General features: G+C 40.2%; 2 protein-coding genes across 3 annotated transcripts in view; both read left to right on the top strand.

Annotated features, from left to right (window-relative positions):
* LOC309800173 (uncharacterized protein) overlaps window positions 1–3,816 on the top strand; it is a 33,417-nt gene extending 29,601 nt beyond the window's left edge. Inside the window, exon 8 of the mRNA XM_082614074.1 lies at window positions 3,230–3,816. Within this exon, the coding sequence (XP_082470200.1) occupies window positions 3,230–3,345 (116 nt within the window). The 3' untranslated portion in view covers window positions 3,346–3,816. The remainder of the gene's footprint in view (window positions 1–3,229) is intronic.
* Window positions 3,817–4,281: 465 nt separating this feature from the next.
* On the top strand, window positions 4,282–17,807 carry LOC309800170 (uncharacterized protein). 2 transcript variants are annotated; one of them, XM_082614071.1, is made up of 11 exons: window positions 4,282–5,146; window positions 5,504–5,659; window positions 6,018–6,182; window positions 6,531–6,691; window positions 14,008–14,056; window positions 14,438–14,602; window positions 14,953–15,111; window positions 15,462–15,620; window positions 15,971–16,129; window positions 16,482–16,669; window positions 17,629–17,807. In XM_082614071.1, the coding sequence occupies exons 1-11, from the start codon at window positions 5,101–5,103 to the stop codon at window positions 17,692–17,694; spliced, it is 1,473 nt and encodes a 490-aa protein (XP_082470197.1). In that variant the 5' UTR covers window positions 4,282–5,100; the 3' UTR covers window positions 17,695–17,807. The 2 variants fall into 2 exon arrangements, with proteins under 2 accessions (XP_082470197.1, XP_082470196.1); XM_082614070.1 differs by having other exon boundaries at window positions 6,531–6,718.
* The last annotated feature ends 2,854 nt before the right edge of the window (window positions 17,808–20,661 follow it).

The raw sequence follows: 20,661 nt of genomic DNA, 5'->3' as shown, positions 1-20,661 counted from the left end.
TTAGAGAAAGAAGAACAAAAAACCCCCAAAGTTAGCAGAAGGAAAGAAATCATAAAGATCAGATTAGAAAGAAATGAAAAAGAAATGAAGGAAACGATAGCAAAGATCAATAAAACTAAATGCTGGTTCTTTGAGAAGATAAACAAAATAGACAAACCATTAGCCAGACTCATCAAGAAAAGAAGGGAGAAGACTCAAATCAATAGAATTAGAAATGAAAAAGGAGAAGTACCAACTGACACTGCAGAAATACAAAAGATCACAAGAGATTACTACAAGAAACTCTATGCCAATAAAATGGACAACCTGGAAGAAATGGACAAATTCTTAGAAATGCACAACATGCCAAGACTGAATCAGGAAGAAATAGAAAATATGAATAGACCAATCACAAGCACTGAAATTGAAACTGTGATTAAAAATCTTCCAACAAACAAAAGCCCAGGACCAGATGGCTTCACAGGCGAATTCTATCAAACATTTAGAGAAGAGCTAACACCCATCTTTCTCAAACTCTTCCAAACAATCTCAGAGGAAGGAACACTCCCAAACTCATTCTATGAGGCCACCATCACCTTGATACCAAAACCAGACAAGGATGTCACAAAGAAAGAAAACTACAGGCCAATATCACTGATGAACATAGATGCAAAAATCCTCAACAAAATACTAGCAAACAGAATCCAACAGCACATTAAAAGGATCATACACCATGTTCAAGTGGGGTTTATTCCAGGAATGCAAGGATTCTTCAATATATGCAAATCAATCAATGTGATACACCATATTAACAAGATGAAGGAGAAAAACCATATGATCATCTCAATCGATGCAGAGAAAGCTTTCGACAAAATTCAACACCCATTTATGATAAAAACCCTGCAGAAAGTAGGCATAGAGGGAACTTTCCTCAACATAATAAAGGCCATATATGACAAACCCACAGCCAACATTGTCCTCAATGGTGAAAAACTGAAAACATTCCCACTAAGATCAGGAGCAAGACAAGGCTGCCCACTCTCACCACTCTTATTCAACTTAGTTTTGGAAGTTTTAGCCACAGCAATCAGAGAAGAAAAGGAAATAAAAGGAATCCAAATTGGAAAAGAAGAAGTAAAGCTGTCACTGTTTGCAGATGACATGATACTATACATAGAGAATCCTAAAGATGCTACCAGAAAACTACTAGAGCTAATCAATGAATTTGGTAAAGTAGCAGGATACAAAATTAATGTACAGAAATCTCTGGCATTCCTGTACACTAATGATGAAAAATCTGAAAATGAAATCAAGAAAACACTCCCATTTACCATTGCAACAAAAAGAATAAAATATCTAGGAATAAACCTACCTAAGGAGACAAAAGACCTGTATGCAGAAAATTACAAGACACTGATGAAAGAAATTAAAGATGATACAAATAGATGGAGAGATATACCATGCTCCTGGATTGGAAGAATCAATATTGTGAAAATGACTCTACTACCCAAAGCAATCTACAGATTCAATGCAATCCCTATCAAACTACCACTGGCATTTTTCACAGAACTAGAACAAAAAATTTCAAAATTTGTTTGGAGAAACAAAAGACCCCGAATAGCCAAAACAATCTTGAGAACGAAAAACGGAGCTGGAGGAATCAGGCTCCCTGACTTCAGACTATACTACAAAGCTACAGTAATCAAGACAGTGTGGTACTGGCACAAAAACAGAAAGATAGATCAATGGAACAGGATAGAAAGCCAAGAGATAAACCCACGCACATATGGTCAACTTATCTTTGATAAAGGAGGCAGGAATGTACAGTGGAGAAAAGACAGCCTCTTCAATAAGTGGTGCTGGGAAAACTGGACAGGGACATGTGAAAGTATGAGATTAGATCATTCCCTAACACCATACACAAAAATAAGCTCAAAATGGATGAAAGACCTAAATGTAAGGCCAGAAACTATCAAACTCTTAGAGGAAAACATAGGCAGAACACTCTATGACATAAATCACAGCAAGATCCTTTTGGACCCACCTCTTAGAGAAATGGAAATAAAAACAAAGATAAACAAATGGGACCTAATGAAACTTCAAAGCTTTTGCACAGCAAAGGAAACCATAAACAAGACCAAAAGACAACCCTCAGAATGGGAGAAAATATTTGCAAATGAAGCATCTGACAAAGGATTAATCTCCAAAATTTATAAACAGCTCATGCAGCTCAATAGCAAAAAAAAGAAAAAGAAAAAAAAACAACCCAATCCAAAAATGGGCAGAAGACTTAAATAGGCATTTCTCCAAAGAAGATATACAGACTGCCAACAAACACATGAAAGAACGCTCAACATCATTAATCATTAGAGAAATGCAAATCAAAACTACAATGAGATATCATCTCACACCAGTCAGAATGGCCATCATCAAGAAATCTAGAAACAATAAATGCTGGAGAGGGTGTGGAGAAAAGGGAACACTCTTGCACTGCTGGTGGGAATGTGAATTGGTACAGCCACTATGGAGAACAGTATGGAGAGTCCTTAAAAAACTAAAAATAGAACTACCATATGATCCAGCAATCCCACTACTAGGCATATACCCTGAGAAAACCATAATTCAAAAAGAGACATGTACCAAAATGTTCATTGCAGCTCTATTCACAATAGCCCGGAGCTGGAAACAACCTAAGTGTTCATCATCGGATGAATGGATAAAGAAGATGTGGCACATATATACAATGGAATATTACTCAGCCATAAAAAGAAACGAAACTGAGCTATTTGTAATGAGGTGGATAGACCTAGAGTCTGTCATACAGAGTGAAGTAAGTCAGAAAGAGAAAGACAAATACCGTATGCTAACACATATATATGGAATTAAAAAAAAATGTCATGAAGAACCTAGGGGTAAAACGGGAATGAAGACACAGACCTACTTGAGAATGGACTTGAGGATATGGGGAGGGGGAAGGGTGAGCTGTGACAAAGCGAAAGAGAGGCATGGACATATATACACTACCAAACGTAAGGTAGATAGATAGTGGGAAGCAGCCGCAGAGCACAGGGAGATCAGCTCGGTGCTTTGTGACCGCCTGGAGGGGTGGAATGGGGAGGGTGGGAGGGAGGGAGATGCATGAGGGAAGGGATGTGGGAACAGATGTATATGTATGACTGATTCACTTTGTTATAAAGCAGAAACTAATAAAAAAATAAAAATAAAAAAAATAAATAAATTCTTCCTGGAGCTGAAGAGTGGGCCAGAGGAGAGGCAGCTGAGAGGGAAAAGGAGCCTCTTAAACAAAAGGTTAAAGAATTGCAGCCAAAGATGGAGGACCAAGAAAGAGCCTTCAAGGGATTTTGAGTCAAAATGACAGAGGAGATGAGAGAAAGAGACAACCTTCTGAGAAAGATGAACGAAAGGATTCAGATGCTGGAGGTAACCTGGTCTGGTCAGGGCAGTGACTGTGGAACAAAGCCCTGGAACCTCAGGACAGGGTGGGTGAAAATTAAAGCAAAGTCATAGAGAGAAGAGCCATTGTCTTTTATTGCTTTTGATTCACTAGAAGCCCTGAGATTTTAATGGCTTCTATCCAAGAACTTGAATTCAGTTCACAGTTTTTGAAGAGCCCAGGAGGACCTTGGACCTCTAAGCATTTATAGAACATAAATAACTTTCCCAGGGCTTGTGCTGCTGTTCTGAGAGATTCATGAATGGTCTCAAGGAATCAATATTAATTGAGGTTCTCAGTTTAACAAGTAGGTATTCTGAGTATATTTAATATAAGCAGGAGAAGTTACTGAAGCAGTACATGGTAATTTGTCTTAATATTTGATTCTTCATGTTTCCCTCACTACCTAAAATCCATCTTATTGGCCACAGATTTACTGCTATTCATAGTAGAAGGATCCTGATTTCTCTGAGTAAGAGAGTTCTAATAGACTATATTACTCAATTCCAAACTGAAGCACTTTTCTGGATATATGTCTGACCTCTGAAGCAACGTCAGTACAGACACTCAAATGTCCTCCTTGACTGAACACTTGCAAAATTTCCTTATGTGCTTGGAACAGACTTTAAGTTATTTTGAGATCGTTATTTTTCCTGTGTGCTCTTTCCCATTCATAGCAGCTCAAGTTCCTCTGTGGAGCTTCTCTTACCAGATCTTTCATTATCTTTATTATTCTTTTAGTTGTATTACTGTTAATCATACACTTTAGATAGAATATGAGGAAGCTACAGCTGTGAGGAACTATAGACATTATAAAAAGCAAACCCTACATTTCACCTGGAAGGCTCAGGGGATAAAGACACTTAATATTAGTCTTTTTTTTTTCTTTTTTGCAGTATGCGGGTCTCTCACTGTTGTGGCCTCTCCCATTGCGGAGCACAGGCTCCGGACGTGCAGGCTCAGCAGCCATGGCTCATGGGCCCAGACACTCCACGGCATGTGGGATCTTCCTGGACCGGGGCACGAACCCGTGTCCCCTGCATCGGCAGGCGGACTCTCAACCACTGCGCCACCAGGGAAGCCCTACTAGTAGCCTTAAAGAGAGTATTTCAGCACTTTTCTCTGAGATGTAGTAATTCAAGTTTATTTAAAGAGTTTTATTGAGATGTAATTCACAAGCCATAAATTTCATACATTTAAGTGTACAACTGATACAAATTTATGAATGTAAATGTACAGTGATTTCACATGGAGAAGGTGGTTTAGTGAATCTTCCTGGAAGAGGTGTGATGTAAATTTTGAAAATTTTGTACATATTATCCATGGTGGGATGTTACCTGAAGAGCCAGAAGCAGAAAAAACAACATATGAAAAATATGAAATTGCCCAAGGTTATGTATTTGTAAAACTGCACATTATTCTGACTGGTGGAACCTCCATGGCTGGTGGAAGCAACACTGGAAGAGGAGGCTGGAGGGGTAGCAATGTAGGCAGGATCTTGGAAACTTTATTGTAGGCAGTTGGACACAACCAAGGAGTGTTATTCTGAATAGTTCTTTTCTCAGAATATATCAGTGGAAGTTCAGGTTTGACCTGCCTGACATGTCTTTGCCACTTTGTGTCTCCAGAGAATAGGGTTGATAAAGGAGGAACTAGAAGAATGCTGCATGAAGACAGATGGGCTCCTTAGTGATGCAGCAAAGACCTTAGCAGGTACAGGGGAGGGGTCAGCTCACAGTGGGGTGGGTAGGTTCCTGCAATGCCCTCTGAGAACTCTGACAGGAGGAACTTCCAGAAGCAGGGACTTCTCCTTCTATGAACACACTCTGCTTCATCTGAAAATAACAAGGCCAGTTGTGGTTTTAGGTCCAGCCAGCCAGTCAGTGTCTTTCCTAGCACATTCCCAAACCTGCCCTTGATATGTGATCACAGGTGAATACAGCCTCAGCCATCTCCTTTTTTACAACAGTTTGGTCACTGAGAAAGTAGAGGTTTAGTGGATGCAGAAGGTTGTACCTCTCAGGGCTGACTGTGTTTTCTTCCCTTTCTAAAATCTTCTTGGACAAGCAGAATGGACTGAAAGAGAGCCATCAGAGAGGGAAAAGGAGCTTCTAAAGCAAAAGTATAAAGAGATATGGCAGAAGGTGGAGGACCAAGAAAAAGACTTTGAAGGATTCATAGGCAAAATGACAGAGAAAATAAGAAAAAGAGAAAAGGCCTCAGCAGGTACATGGACGGGCTCAGCACACAAGGCACTGGGTAGTTTCCTGCAATGCCCTTTGAGAAGTCTGATGGGAGAAACTTCCAGAAGCAGGGAGCTTCCTCTCATCTGTGAACACATTCTATTTCATTGGGAAAGAACACTGCAAGGTGTGGTTGTAGGTCCAGCCTGCTAGTCAGGGATCTTCCCAGGAGATTCTCCACCCTGCCCTTGGTGTGTGGACACTGGTGAATTCAGACATTTCCATCTGTTTTTTCACAACAGTATGGTCACAAAGAAGTTAGAGGATGGGGAGCGGTGAAGGGTTACAGCCCTCAGATCTGACTATTGTTTCCTTCCTTCTCTAACATCTTCCTCAAACAGAAGAGCGTGCCAAGAGGGAGGCAGCTGAGAGGGCAAATGAACTTCTCGAGCAAAAGGTTAAAGAGCTGCAGGAAAAGCTGGAGGACCAAGAAAGAGTCTCTGAAGAATTAAGGGTCAAAATGACAGAGGAGATAAGAGAAAGAGAAAAGACTTCACCATGTACAGGTGAGGGCTCAGCTCACAGTGGGGTATGTAGGTTCCTGCAGTGCCCTCTGAGACTCTGACAGGAGGAACTTCCTGAAAGAGGGACCTTCTCCTCCTTCTGTGAACACACTCTGCTACATCTGAAAATAACAAGGAGAGTTGTGGTTGTACCTCCAGGTAGCTAGTGATACCCTTTCTTGGCACATTCTCACACCTGTCCCTATGTGTGGTCACAGGTGAATTTAGACATGTCCATCTGTTTTTCCCAGATGCTTAGGTGACTCAGAAAGCAAGGGTTGTTGGTTGGGGAGTTGTAGCTCTCAGTGTTGACTGTTGTTTTCTTTTCTCTCTAAAATATTCTGGGAGCAGAAGATCTGGCCAAAAGAGATGTCGCTAAATGGGAAAAGGAGCTTCTTGAGCAAAAAGTTAAAGAATTGCAGCAAAAGTTGGAGGACCATGAAAGAGCCTTCGAGAGATTTAGAGTCAAAATCACAGATGAGATGAGAGAAAGAGACAACCGTTTGAGAAAGGTGAATGAAAGGATTCAGATGCTGGAGGTAACCTGGTCTGGGTCAGGGCAGTGACAGTGGCACAAAACCTGGAACCACAGGAAGGGATGGGTGAAAATTAGATCAAAGTCATAGAGAAAAGCACTATTGTCCTTTACTGCTTTTGATTCACTAGAAGCCCTGAGTTTTTAGTGGCTTATATCCAGGCACTTTAGTTTGGTAAACAGTGAGCTTATGAACAGTCCATAAGGACCTTGGTATCTCCAAGCATTTACAGAATATAAATAATTTTCCCAGGGCTTGTGCTGCTGTTTTTTTTTTTTTTTAACATCTTTATTGGAGTATAATTGCTTTACAATGGTGTGTTAGTTTCTGCTTTATAACAAAGTGAATCAGTTATATATATATACATATGTTCCCATATCTCTTCCCTCTTGCATCTAGCTCCCTCCCACCCTCCCTATCCCACCCCTCTAGGTGGTCACAAAGCACCGAGCTGATCTCCCTGTGCTATGCGGCTGCTTCCCACTAGCTATCTATTTTATGTTTGGTAGTGTATATATGTCCATGCCACTCTCTCACTTTGTCACAACTTACCCTTCCCCCTCCCCATATCCTCAAGTCCTTTCTCTAGTAGGTCTGTGTCTTTATTCCCATCTTGGCCCTAGGTTCTTCAGGACCTTTTCTTTTTTTTTTTCCTTCTTAGATTCCATATATATGTGTTAGCATACAGTATTTGTTTTTCTCTTTCTGACTTACTTCATTCTGTATGACAGACTGTAGGTCCATCCACCTCACCACAAATAACTCAGTTTCGTTTCTTTTTATGGTTGAGTAATATTCCATTGTATATATGTGCCACATCTTCTTTATCCATTCATCTGTTGTTGGACACTTAGGTTGCTTCTATGTCCTGCCTATTGTAAATAGAGCGGCAATGAATATTTTGGTACATGACTCTTTTTGAATTATGGTTTTCTCAGGGTATATGCCCAGTAGGGGGATTGCTGGGTTGTATGGTAGTTCTATTTTTAGTTTTTTAAGGAAGCTCCATACTGTTCTCCATAGTGGCTGTATCAATTTACATTCCCACCAACAGTGCAAGAGGGTTCCCTTTTCTCCACACCCTCTCCAGCATTTATTGTTTGTAGATTTTTTGATAATGGCCATTCTGACCGGTGTGAGATGATATCTCACTGTAGTTTTGATTTGCATTTCTCTAATGATTAATGATGTTGAGCATTCTATCATGTGTTTGTTGGCAATCTGTATATCTTCTTTGGGACATGTCTATTTAGGTCTTCTTCCCATTTTTGGATTGGATTGTTTGTTTTTTTGATATTGAGCTGCATGAGCTGCTTGCAAATATTTTCTCCCATTCTGAGGGTTGTCTTTTGGTCTTGTTTATGGTTTCCTTTGCTGTGCAAAAGCTTTTAAGTTTCATTAGGTCCCATTTGTTTATTTTTGTTTTTATTTCCATTTCTCTAGGAGGTGGGTCTAAAAGGATCTTGCTGTGATATGTGTCATAGAGTGTTCTGCCTATGTTTTCCTCTAAGAGTTTGATAGTGTCTGGCCTTACATTTAGGTCTTTAACCCATTTTGAGCTTATTTTTGTGTATGGTGTTAGGGAGTGATCTAATCTCATACTTTTACATGTCCCTGTCCAGTTTTCCCAGCACCACTTATTGAAGAGGCTGTCTTTTCTCCACTGTATATTCTTGCCTCCTTTATCAAAGATAAGGGAACCATATGTGCATGGGTTTATCTCTGGGCTTTCTATCCTCTTCCATTGATCTATATTTCTGTTTTCGTGCCAGTACCATACTCTCTTGATTACTGTAGCTTTGTAGTATAGTCTGAAGTCTGGGAGCCTGATTCCTCCAGCTCCGTTTTTCTTTCTCAAGATTGCTTTGGCTATTCGGGGTCTTTTGCGTTTCCATACAAATTTTGAAATTTTTCGTTCTAGTTCTGTGAAAAATGCCATTGGTAGTTTGATAGGGATTGCATGGAATCTGTAGATTGCTTTGGGTAGTAGAGTCATTTTCACAATATTGATTCTTCCAACCCAGGAGCATGGTATATCTCTCCATCTATTTGTATCATCTTTAATTTCTTTCATCAGTGTCTTATAATTTTCTGCATACAGGTCTTTTGTCTCCTTAGGTAGGTTTATTCCTAGATATTTTATTCTTTTTGTTGCAATGGTAAATGGGAGTGTTTCCTTAATTTCACTTTCAGATTTTTCATCATTAGTGTATAGGAATGCTAGAGATTTCTGTGTATTAATTTTGTATCCTGCTACTTAACCAAATTCATTGATTAGCTCTCGTAGTTTTCTGGTAGCATCTTTAGGATACTCTATGTATAGTATCATGTCATCTGCAACCAGTGAGAGCTTTACTTCTTCTTTTCCGATTTGGATTCCTTTTATTTCTTTTTCTTCTCTGATTGCTGTGGCTAATACCTCCAAAAGTATGTTGAATAATAGTGGTGAGAGTGGGCAACCTTGACTTGTTCCTGATCTTAGTGGACGATTTTTCACCATTGAGGACAATGCTGGCTGTGGGTTTGTCATATATGGCCTTTATTATGTTGAGGAAAGTTCCCTCTATGCCTACTTTCTGGAGGGTTTTTATCATAAATGGGTGTTGAATTTTGTTGAAAGCTTTCTCTGCATCGATTGAGATGATCATACAGTTTTTCTCCTTCAATTTGTTAATATGGTATTTCACATTGATTGATTTGCATATAGTGAAGAATCCTTGCATTCCTGGGATAAACCCCACTTGATCATGGTGTATGATCCTTTTAATGTGCTGTTGGATTCTGTTTGCTAGTATTTTGTTGGGGATTTTTGCATCTATGTTCATCAGTGATATTGGCCTGTAGTTTTCTTTCTTTGTGACATCTTTGTCTGGTTTTGGTATCAGGGTGATGGTGGCCTCGTAGAATGAGTTTGGGAGTGTTCCTCCCTCTGCTATATTTTGGAAGAGTTTGAGAAGGATGGGTGTTAGTTCTTCTCTAAATGTTTGATAGAATTCACCTGTGAAGCCATCTGGTCCTGGGCTTTTGTTTGTTGGATGATTTTTAATCACAGTTTCAATTTCATCACTTGTGATTGGTCTGTTCATGTTTTCTATTTCTTCCTGGTTCAGGCTTGGAAGGTTGTGCATTTCTAAGAATTTGTCCATTTCTTCCAGGCTGTCCATTTTATTGGCATAGAGTTCCTTGTAGTTATCTCTCATATCCTTTGTATTTCTGCAGTGTCAGTTGTTACTTCTCCTTTTTCATTTCTAATTCTATTGATTTGAGTCTTCTCCCTTTTTTTCTTGATGAGTCTGGCTAATGGTTTATGTGCTGCTGTTTTGAGGGATCCTTGAATGATCTCATGGAGCCAACATTCAATGGGGTTCCCAGGGTTATCAGGTGGATATTCTAATGGAGTGTATCTAATAGAAGCAGGAGAAGTTACTGAAGCACTACATGTAATTTGTCTTAATAGTTAATTCTTCATGTTACCCTCTCTCCCTCAAGGCCACTTTATTGGCCACAGATTTATTGCCATTCATGGTAGAAAGATCCTGATTCCTCTGAGTAAGAGAGTTCTAATAGATGATATTACTCTATTTTATCTCCTTCTTTTCCAAACTCAGGCACTTCTTCTGGAAATCTCTCTGACCTCCGAAGCAAAGTCAGTATAGTACAGGCACTCAGATGTCCTCCTTGACTGAACACTTGCAAAGTTCCCATATGTCCTTGGAACACACTTAAGTTATCGAGCTTGTTGTTTTTCTGTGCGCTCTGTCTCATTCATAGCAATCCAAGTTCCTCTTGGAAGATTCTCTTACCAGGTCTTTCTTTATACTTACTTTGCTTTTAGTTGTATTACTGTTAATCATACCCTGTAGATAGAAACTCAGGATGCTAGAGCTGAGGAAGCACAAAGATTATATAATGTAAACCCAATATTTCACAAGGAAAGCTGAGGGACTTAAGCCACTTACTAGTAGCCCTAATAGAGTATTTCGGGCTTCCCTGGTGTGCAGTGGTTGAGAGTCCACCTTCCGATGCAGGGGACACGGGTTCATGCCCCGGTCCGGGAAGATCCCTCATGCCACGGAGCAGCTAGGCCCATGAGCCACAACTACTGAGCCTGTGAGTCTGGAGCTTGTGCTCCGCAAGAAGAGAGGCTGTGACACTGAGAGGCCTGCGCACCACAATGAAGAGTGGCCCCTGCTCGCTGCAACTAGAGAAAGCCCTCGCACAGAAACGAAGACCCAACACAGCCAAAAATAAATAAATTAATTAAAAGACAAAAAATTTTTAAAATTAATAATTCACAAACCATAAATTTCATACATTTAAAATGTATAATTGATACAAATTTACCGAAGTATATACAATGATTTCACTTGGGGAAGGTGCTTTAGGGAACCTTCCTGGAGGAAGAGTGTCGTGTAAAATTTTGCTTTTTTTAACAAGGTCCTACTGTATAGTGCGGGGAACTATATTCAATATCCTGGGATAAACCATAATGGAATAGAACATTTGAAATTTTGACTCTTGTCTTAACTATCTCTCTGATCCAGTTTCTTTTTTTTACCTTTTTATTTTATATTGGAGTTTAGCCAATTAACAATGTTGTGGTAGTTTCGGGTGCACAGCAAAGCGACTCAGCCTTACATATACATGTATCCATTCTCCTCCAGACTCCCCTCCCATCCAGGCTGCCACAAAAGACTGAGCAGAGTTCCCTGTGCTATACAGTAGGTCCTTGTTTGTTATCCTTTTTAAATATAGAGTGTGTACATGTCAATCCTAAACTCCTTAACTATCCTTTCCCTCTACCCTTCCCCACCTGGTAACCATAAGTTCATTTTCTAAGTCTGTGAGTCCATTTCTGTTTTGTAAATACATTCATTTGTATAATTTATTTTTAGATTCCCTATATAAGCAGTATCATACGATATTTCTCTTTCTCTGTCTGACTTACTTCACTCAGTATGACAATCTCTAGGTCCATCCATGTTGCTGCAAATGGCATTATTTCATTCTTTTTTATGGCTGAGTAATATTCCATTGTATATATTTACCACATCTTCTTTATCCATTCCTCTGTCAATGGACATTTAGGTTGCTTCCATGTCTTGGCTATTGTAAACAATGCTGCAATGAATATTGGGGTGCATGTATCCTTTAAGACCATGTTTTTCTCTGGATATATGCCCAGGAGTGGGATTTCAGGGTCATATGGTAGCTCTATTTTTAGATTTTAAGGAACCTCCATGCTGTTCTCCAGTGTCTGTACCAATTTACATTCCCACCAACAGTGTAGGGGGGTTGCCTTCTTACCACACCCTCTCCAGCATTTATTGTTTGTGGATTTTTTGATGATAGCCATTTTGACTGGTGTGAGGTGATATCTCATTGTATTTTTGATCTGCATTTCTCTAATCATTAGTGATGTTGAATATCTCTTCATGTGCCTCTTGGCCATCTGTTTGTCTTCCTTGGAAAAATGTCTATTTAGGTCTTCTGCCCATTTATTTATTGGGTTGTTTGTTTTGATGATATTAAGCCACATGAGCTGTTTGTAGATTTTGGAGACTAATCCATTGCTGGTCACATCATTTGCAAATATTTTCTCCCAATCTGTGGGTTGTCTTTTCATTTTGTTTATCGTTTCCTTTGCTTTTGAGTTTAATTAGGTCCCATTTGTTTATTTTTGTTTTTATTTCCATTACTCTGGGAGCCAGATCGGAAAAGATATTGCTGCAATTTGTGTCACAGAGTGTTCTGCCTATGTTTTCCTCTAGGAGTTTTATAGTGTCTGGTCTCACATTTAGGTCTTTAATCCATTTTGAGCTTATTTTTGTGTATGGTGTTAAAGAATGATCTAATTTAATTTTTTTACATGTAGCTATCCAGTTTTCCCAGCACCATTTATTGAAGAGACTGTCTTTCTACCATTGTACAGTCTTGCCTCCTTTGTCTTAGATTAATTGACCATAGGTGTGTGGGATTATTCCTGGGCTTTCTATCCTGTTCCTTTGATCTATAGTTTTATTTTTGTGCCAGTACCATACTGGTTTGATGACTATAGCTTTGTAGTATAGTCTGAAGTCAGAGAGCCTGGTTCCTCCAGCTCTTTTTTTCTTTCTCAAGATTGCTTTGGCTATTTGGAGTCTTTTTTGTCTCCATAAAAATTTTAAGATTTTTTGTTCTAGTTCTGTGAAAAATGCCATTGGTAATTTGATAGGAATTTCATTGAATCTGTAGATTGCCTTGGGTAGTATAGTTATTTTGACAATATTTATTCTTCCAATCCAAGAACATGGTATATCTTTCCATCTGTTTGTGTCTTTGATTTCTTTCATAAGTGTCTTATAGTTTTTGGAGTACAGGTCTTTTGTCTCTTTAGGTAAGTTTATTCCTAGGTATTTTATTCTTTTTGATGCAATGGTAAATGGGATTGTTTCTTGAGTTTCTCTTTCTGATCTTTCATTGTTAATGTATAGAAATGCAAGAGATTTCTGTGTATTAATTTTGCAGCCTGCAACTTTACCAAATTCATTGATGAATGCTAGTAGTTTTCTGGAAGTGTCTTTAGGATTTCCTATGTATAGTATCATGTCATCTGCAAACAGTGACAGTTTTACTTCTTCTTTTCCAATTTGGATTCCTTTTTCTTCTCTGATTGCCATAGATAGGACTTCCAAATCTATGTTGAATAAAAGTGGTGAGAGTGGGCATCCTTGTCTTTTTCCTAATCTTAGAGGGAATGCTTTCATCTCTTCAATGTTGTGTATGATGCTAGCTGTAGGTTTGTCGTATATGGCTGTTATTATGTTGAGGTAGGTTCCCTCTATGCCCACTTTCTGGAGAGTTTTTAATCATAAATGGGTGTTGGATTTTGTCAAAAGCTTTTTCTGCATCTATTGAGATAATCATATGATTTTTATTCTTCAATTAGTTAATGTGGTGCAGAGTGTGATGTAAATTTTGAAAATTTGTACATATTATCCAAGGGGGGATGTTACCAGAAGAGTCACAAGCAGTAAAATACAGCATATGAAAAAAATATGAAAGCAACCAAGGTTACCGATTTGTAAAACTGCACATTCTTCTGACTGGTGGAACTTAGCATGGGTGGTAGAAGCAAAACTGGCAAGGAGGCTAGAGAGGTAGGTAGTGAGGCAGGCAGGATCTGGTAAATTTACTTGAAGAGTGGGAAGCAACCAGGGAATGTTATTCAGAACAGTTCATTTCTCAGAACATTTCAGTGGAAGTTCAGGTCAGACCTACCTGACATGTCTTTGCCTCTTTCTTGTCTCCAGTGCCTACTGAGGATACCAGAAATACTAGAGGAACACTACATGAAGAAAGGTGAGCTCCTTTATGATGCAGAAATGAACGTAGCATGTACAGGGGAGACCTCAGCTCACTGTGGGGTGGGTAGATTCCTGCAATGCCCTCTGAGACTCTGACAGAAGGAACTTCCAGAAACAGGCACCTTCTCTTTCTGTGAACACACTCTGCTACATCTGCAAAAACAAGGCTAATTGCGGTTGTAGGTCCAGCCAGTCAGTCAGGGCCTTTCCTAGAAGGTTCCCAAACCTGCCCTTGTGTGTGGTCACAGGTGTATTTAGACATGTCCATCTCCTTTTTCACAACAGCGTGGTCACTGACAGAGTGGAAGTTTGGGGTATGGTGGGCTCTACCTCTCAGGGCTAACTGTTGTTTTCTTCCCTATCTAAAATCTTCCAGAAGAAGAAAAGCAGGCCAAAAGAGAGGCAGCTGAGAGGGAAAAGGAGCCTCTTGGACAAAAGGTTGAAGAATTGCAGCAGAAGTTGGAGGACCAAGAAAGAGTCTTCGAGATACTAAGAGTTAAAATGACAGAGGAGTTGAATGAAAGGAAAAAGGCCTCAGCAGGTACTCGGGAGGGCTCAGCTCACAGTGGGGTGGGTAGGTTCCTGCAATGCCCTCTGAGAACTGTGACAGGAGGAGCTTCCAGAAGCTCCACTCCTCCTGTGAACTCACTCTGCTTCATCTGAAAATAAGAAGGAAAGTTGTGGTTGTAACTCCATCTAGCCAGTCAGGGCCTTTCCTAGCACATTCCCAAACCTGCCCTTGATATGTGGTCACAGGTAAATTTAGACGTGTCCACATGCTTCTTCACAACAGTTTGGTCACGGAGAACGTGCAGGGCTGGGAATTGGGAGAGCTGTAACTCTTAGATCTGACCGTTGGTTCCTTCCCTTTCAAACATCACCCTTGAGCAGAAGAGCAGGCCAAAAAGGAGGCAGGTGAGAGGGAAAAGGAGCCTCTTGGACAAAAGATTGAAGAATTGCAGCAGAAGTTGGAGGACCAAGAAAGAGTCTTCGAGATACTAAGAGTTAAAATGACAGAGGAGTTGAATGAAAGGAAAAAGGCCTCAGCAGGTACATGGGAGTGCTCAGCTCACAGTGGGGTGGGTAGGTTCCTGCAATGCCCTCTGAGAACTGTGACAGGAGGAGCTTCCAGAAGCTCCACTCCTCCTGTGAACTCACTCTGCTTCATCTGAAAATAAGAAGGAAAGTTGTGGTTGTAACTCCATCTAGCCAGTCAGGGCCTTTCCTAGCACATTCCCAAACCTGCCCTTGATATGTGGTCACAGGTAAATTTAGACGTGTCCACATGCTTCTTCACAACAGTTTGGTCATGGAGAACGTGGAGGGCTGGGAATTGGGAGAGTTGTAACTCTTAGATCTGACTGTTGGTTCCTTCCCTTTCAAACATCACCCTTGAGCAGAAGAGCAGGCCAAAGGGGAGGCAGGTGAGAGGGAAAAGGAGCCTCTTGGACAAAAGATTGAAGAATTGCAGCAGAAGTTGGAGGACCAAGAAAGAGTCTTCGAGATACTAAGAGTTAAAATGACAGAGGAGTTGAATGAAAGGAAAAAGGCCTCAGCAGGTACTCGGGAGGGCTCAGCTCACAGTGGGGTGGGTAGGTTCCTGCAATGCCCTCTGAGAACTGTGACAGGAGGAGCTTCCAGAAGCTCCACTCCTCCTGTGAACTCACTCTGCTTCATCTGAAAATAAGAAGGAAAGTTGTGGTTGTAACTCCATCTAGCCAGTCAGGGCCTTTCCTAGCACATTCCCAAACCTGCCCTTGATATGTGGTCACAGGTAAATTTAGACGTGTCCACATGCTTCTTCACAACAGTTTGGTCACGGAGAACGTGGAGGGTTGGGAATTGGGAGAGTTGTAGCTCTCAGATCTGACTGTTGGTTCCTTCCCTTTCAAACATTGCCCTTGAGCAGAAGAGCAGGCCAAAGGGGAGGCAGCTGAAAGGGAAAAGGAGTCTCTTGAACAAAAGGTTAAAGAGCTGCAGAAAAATCTGGAAGAACGAGAAAGAGCCTTCAAGGGATTAAGAGCCAAAATGACAGAGGAGATAAGAGAAAGTGAAAAGACCTCAGCAGGTACTGGGAGGGCCCAGCTCAAGTGGGGTAGGAAGTTTCCTGCAATGCCTTCTGAGAACTATGACAGGAGGAACTTCCAGAAGCAGAGACCTTCTTCTCCTTCCCTGAACACGCTCTGCTACATGTGAAAACAAGCCCAGTTATGGTTGTACATCTATCCGGCTAGTCAGTGCCTTTCCTAGCACACTCTCACACCTGCCCTTGATATGTGATCACAGGTGAATTCAGACATGTCCATTTGCGTTTTTCAAGACAGTTTGGTCACTGAGAAAGTGGAGGGGTGGGGGATGAGGGTTGTAGCTCTCAGGGCTGACTATTGTTTTCTTCCCTGTGTATAATCTTCCTGGAGCAGAAGAACAAGCCAGAAGAGAGGCCACTGAGAGGGGAAAGGAGCTTTTTGAGCAAAAGTTTAATGAATTGCAGCAAAAGTTTGAGGACCAAGGAAGAGCCTTTGAGGCATTTAGAGTCAAAATGACAGAGGAGATGAGTGAAAGAGACAATCTTCTGAGAAGGATGAATGAATGGATTCAGATGCTGGAGGTAACCTGGTCTGGGTCTGGGCAGTGACTGTGGAACAAAGCCCTGGAACCTCAGGAAGGGATGAGTGAAAATTAAAGCAGTCATAAAGCAAAGCATCATGGTCTTTTACTGCTTTAGATTCACTAGAAACCCTGAGATTTTAATGGCTTGTATCCAGGCACTTGAGTTCTCTTCACCGTGAGTTTCTGAAGAGTCCGTGAGTGTCTTGGTACCTCCAAGCATTTACAGAATATAAATAATTTTCCCAGGGCTTGTGCTGCTGTTTTGAGGTATTCCTGCATGATCTCATGGGGCCAGTATTAAATGGGGTTCCCAGGGTTTTCAAGTGGATTTCTGACCAATTGTATCTAATATCAATAAAAGCAGGAACTGGTTCACTTTACCAAGCTTCCTGCCAATTTTCAGGAATCCTACTACCCGCAAAGACCCTAAGACAGATCCTTGCTAACCTAAAACTGTCAAATATGCACAGACTTAGAAATGTTGGCAACTGACAGCTCCTAATCTGGCTGCAGTTGTCTGCAAGTGAGGATAACCTGCAGAACAGCCTGCAGTAAAGGGGCAGTTCTCTCTTCTTCCATCTGGAACTTAGCTTAGGAGTTCTGGGTATTTTTAATATGTGGGTGAGAATTCGTATGATTCACAGGGAGGGCTCCCACCCCAATAGCATAAGTTTGGCTGGAATATCTTATAACAATTGTCCTTATGCCTGGCTAGCACTCTAGGAAAACCCTAGTGATGAGTGAGTATGAGTAAGGTTGTGCTATGCTTCATCTCACCTTCCAAGCCTTAACCAGGAGATATTCTTGATGAAAATAATATCTTCTCATGATCTATTAAGAAAGAGCTCTTTAAAAGAAATCACAGATGATTTTATAAATTGTTAATGGAAAACCTTGTTTTTGAAATATTGAAACTTTGAAAAGTTTTCAGTTTACTAACACATCATACATTTTTAGGTCACAGTGAGCAATGATAATGACAAGGATTATGAGCAAAATACTGAAAATGACTGCACTTCATAGACACAGGAAGACAGTGACAAAGAAAATACTTCATGGCTTTTTGTTTTGGTCTCAGATTTGGGAGAAGATAAAACATGTGTGGTCACTAATTACCGGTTATTTTTCTTGTTTAAATTCTGGTAATATTAAAAGTTTTTATAACAGCTTTGTGATCTGGATTATTTTCATTTATGTATGCAATTTTTCTTTTTTCATCAAAATTTTAATATAAAAATAGAAAAATTATCTGCTATAAGACATCAATGCCTGGCACACAAACTATAGAATTAATGTTGCTGGGTAGTTAATTTAAATGGAAATGGAAACAACTGAGTAGAAGACAAAGAGAAGGTCAAATTTGTAATATCTTGAAAAAAAGCAACATTCTAATGTTAAATAATGCTTCTGAAAGTCACATATAAATAATTATACAAATGAATATGTATACTGATTTCTTTAGAGGAAAGGACTAATTTCTTATATAAAACAATTATCTTTTACTTCACCTGTAAATTTTATGTGTTTTGAGTTAAAATTTCACAAAGGCTGATTGTAAATTTTAAATGGAGCTGATCAAACAAATTAAAAAGCCATGACAATTCAGAAGGGGTGCAATGATGTTTATAGAACTGCAATAAATAGAACAATGTATCATTGAGGCAGAAATATGAAAACAAAGAGTAAGAACATGCTACATAGTCTAAAAATAGAACCCAAAATATACCTGATCAACTGTATGTGTACAGTGTTATTTCAGATCAGTTGGAAAATATAAACTGTATATAAAGTGTTGTCAGCCAACTGGACAGTCATATAGACTAAGAGGGTGACTAGATCACTTACAAATCTTGCACAAAGAAAATTCCAGCTTGATTTTAGACTTAAATGTTTAAAAATCTTGATAAAAACAGTAAATGTCAGATAATTGTAAAATAAACTTGGAACATCAAATTTATTTTTAAGTGACATAAAACTCAGACACACATTTTATGATTTTGATGTCCTCTTTTACATCCTCATGTTTATCATTTTGCTGTTCATTGTGTTTATCACTGTTTTCACAGAAATTTTTTGATTTTTAAAAAATCTGTGTACTGACTTATTTAAGGGATTTACTTTCCAATTGTGATGTTCTTTTTCCTATAGATACTTCTTTTCTATTTAGAGGAGACCTTTCAATTTCTTTTAGGATAGGTTTAGTATTTCTGTATTCTTTTAGTTTTCACTTGTCTGAGAAATTATCTTTCCTTCTGTTCTAAATGATAATCTTTCTGGGTAGAGTATCCTAGGTTGCAGGTTTTTCCCCTTCAGGACTTTGAATATATCTTTCAACTCCCTTCTGGCCTGCAAGGTTTCTGTAGAGAAATCAGCTAATAGACTTACTGGAGTTCCCTTGCAATTAACTCTTTGTTTTTCCCTTGCTGCCTTTAGAATCCTCTCTTTAACTTTTTGCCATTTTAATTATAATATGTCTTTGTGTAGGTCTGTTTGGGTTCATCTTGTCTGGGACCCTCTGTGGTTCCTGTACCTGGATATCTGTTTCCTTCTTTAGATTTGGGAAGTTTTCAGCTATAATTTCTTCACATACATTTTTGATGCCCTTCTCTCTTCTCCTCTGAGATCTCTATTATGTGTAGTTTGGGACCCTTTATATTATCTTATAATTGCTTTCATTTTTCCTCATTTGTCTTTCTGTCTGCTGTTCTGATCTGGGTAATTTCCATTATTCTGTCTTCCAGATCACTTATTCATTCTTCCGCATTATGCAGTTTGCTATTTATTTTCTTTAGCTCAGGTTTTGTCTCTGCAAATGAGTCTTCTAATTTCAGTTGGCTCCTCTTTATAGTTCCTAGTTCCTTTTTACAGTAATCTGCATTTCTATGTAAAGCCTTTCTTCATTCCTTCAGTATTTTCATTACCTCCTTTTTGAACTTGTGATCTGGTAGACTGAATGAGGCTCTCCTTCATTTTACTTATATTTCTCTGACTCTATGAGTTCAGGAGAAATGGTTACCTACTGTGGTCTTGAAGTGCTGTTTTTATGTGGGAGTGTCCCTGTGTAGTCTGTGTGAGTCTAATATTTTAGGTGTGAGGGCTATTTTTTTGTATGGATGCCTGCCACATATTTCCTCCGTGTGTGCTGGCTACTATCCCCTTGATAGGGGCTATGATTGTTGTTGTGATGACCAGAGCCTGCACTGGTTGTTGAGTGGGGACTCCTCTTTGCTCTGTGGTTGTCACAGCCCTGTTGGGTGCAGGGTCAGCTCCACAGTTGTTGGAATAGATGCCTCCAGATCCATTTCTGAACTGTAGTGTGAGGTAGGTGGGACTGGAGTGCTCCTGCTGGGAGAGGAGCCACTGAGTATTATACTGCAGGAACTGCCCATCGAGAAGTGTGCTTCTGTGTGGTGTTGCCTGTCACCCATTGCTCGGATTCACAAAGCACACTGTTTTGGCCACCATCCTTGCCTGCACCTCAACCGTGGATATTCAAACAATCAGCCTGGGTGTTCCTCAGGTGCTATGCTCACAAAGCCAGTAGAGCAGATCTGTTGGTGCAGAACTGCTGAGGTCAGGCATGGGACTGCTGTAGTCTTGCACCTGGACCTGCCATGAGTCAGCCCAGGTCCTGGCCCAACCTCCATGTGCACACATCCTCAGAGCCTTCAGCCAGAACCGCTACAGCCAGGAAAGTACCAGCAACAACTTGGATGTCCCAAAGGCACTTATTTTACAAAGCTGCAGGTGGTACACAAATTCATGGATTGCACAGCCCCGGGGAGAGTGCTCAGATTTTAGCCCTGCCTCCTGTGTATGGTGAGAATGAGGTAGCTGCTGTGGCAGGAAACACCCTCCCTTCAAGCACACATGTTAACAATGGGGTTTCAGTGGTGGACCCAGGCTCCTCACGTTGCCCCCGGAACACACTCCAGCCCCTTTAGGCTGTCTCCGAAAAGTCAACTGTAGTCCTCTCTTGGGTTTGTCCTC

This window comes from Mesoplodon mirus, assembly GCF_964341445.2.
Source record: "Mesoplodon mirus genome assembly, chromosome: 3".
In the NCBI taxonomy this organism is placed as follows: domain Eukaryota; kingdom Metazoa; phylum Chordata; class Mammalia; order Artiodactyla; family Ziphiidae; genus Mesoplodon; species Mesoplodon mirus.
This window is presented reverse-complemented; position numbering and strand designations above follow the sequence as displayed.

Excerpts from the sequence above, each read along its gene's own strand:
- LOC309800170 (XM_082614070.1), top strand. The coding sequence starts at position 5,101 with ATGAAGACAGATGGGCTCCTTAGTGATGCAGCAAAGACCTTAGCAG. Across the intron at positions 5,660-6,017 it reads AAGAGAAAAGGCCTCAGCAG|AAGAGCGTGCCAAGAGGGAG; the intron begins GTACATGGACGG and ends TTCCTCAAACAG. Across the intron at positions 14,057-14,437 it reads GGAACACTACATGAAGAAAG|AAGAAGAAAAGCAGGCCAAA; the intron begins GTGAGCTCCTTT and ends AAAATCTTCCAG.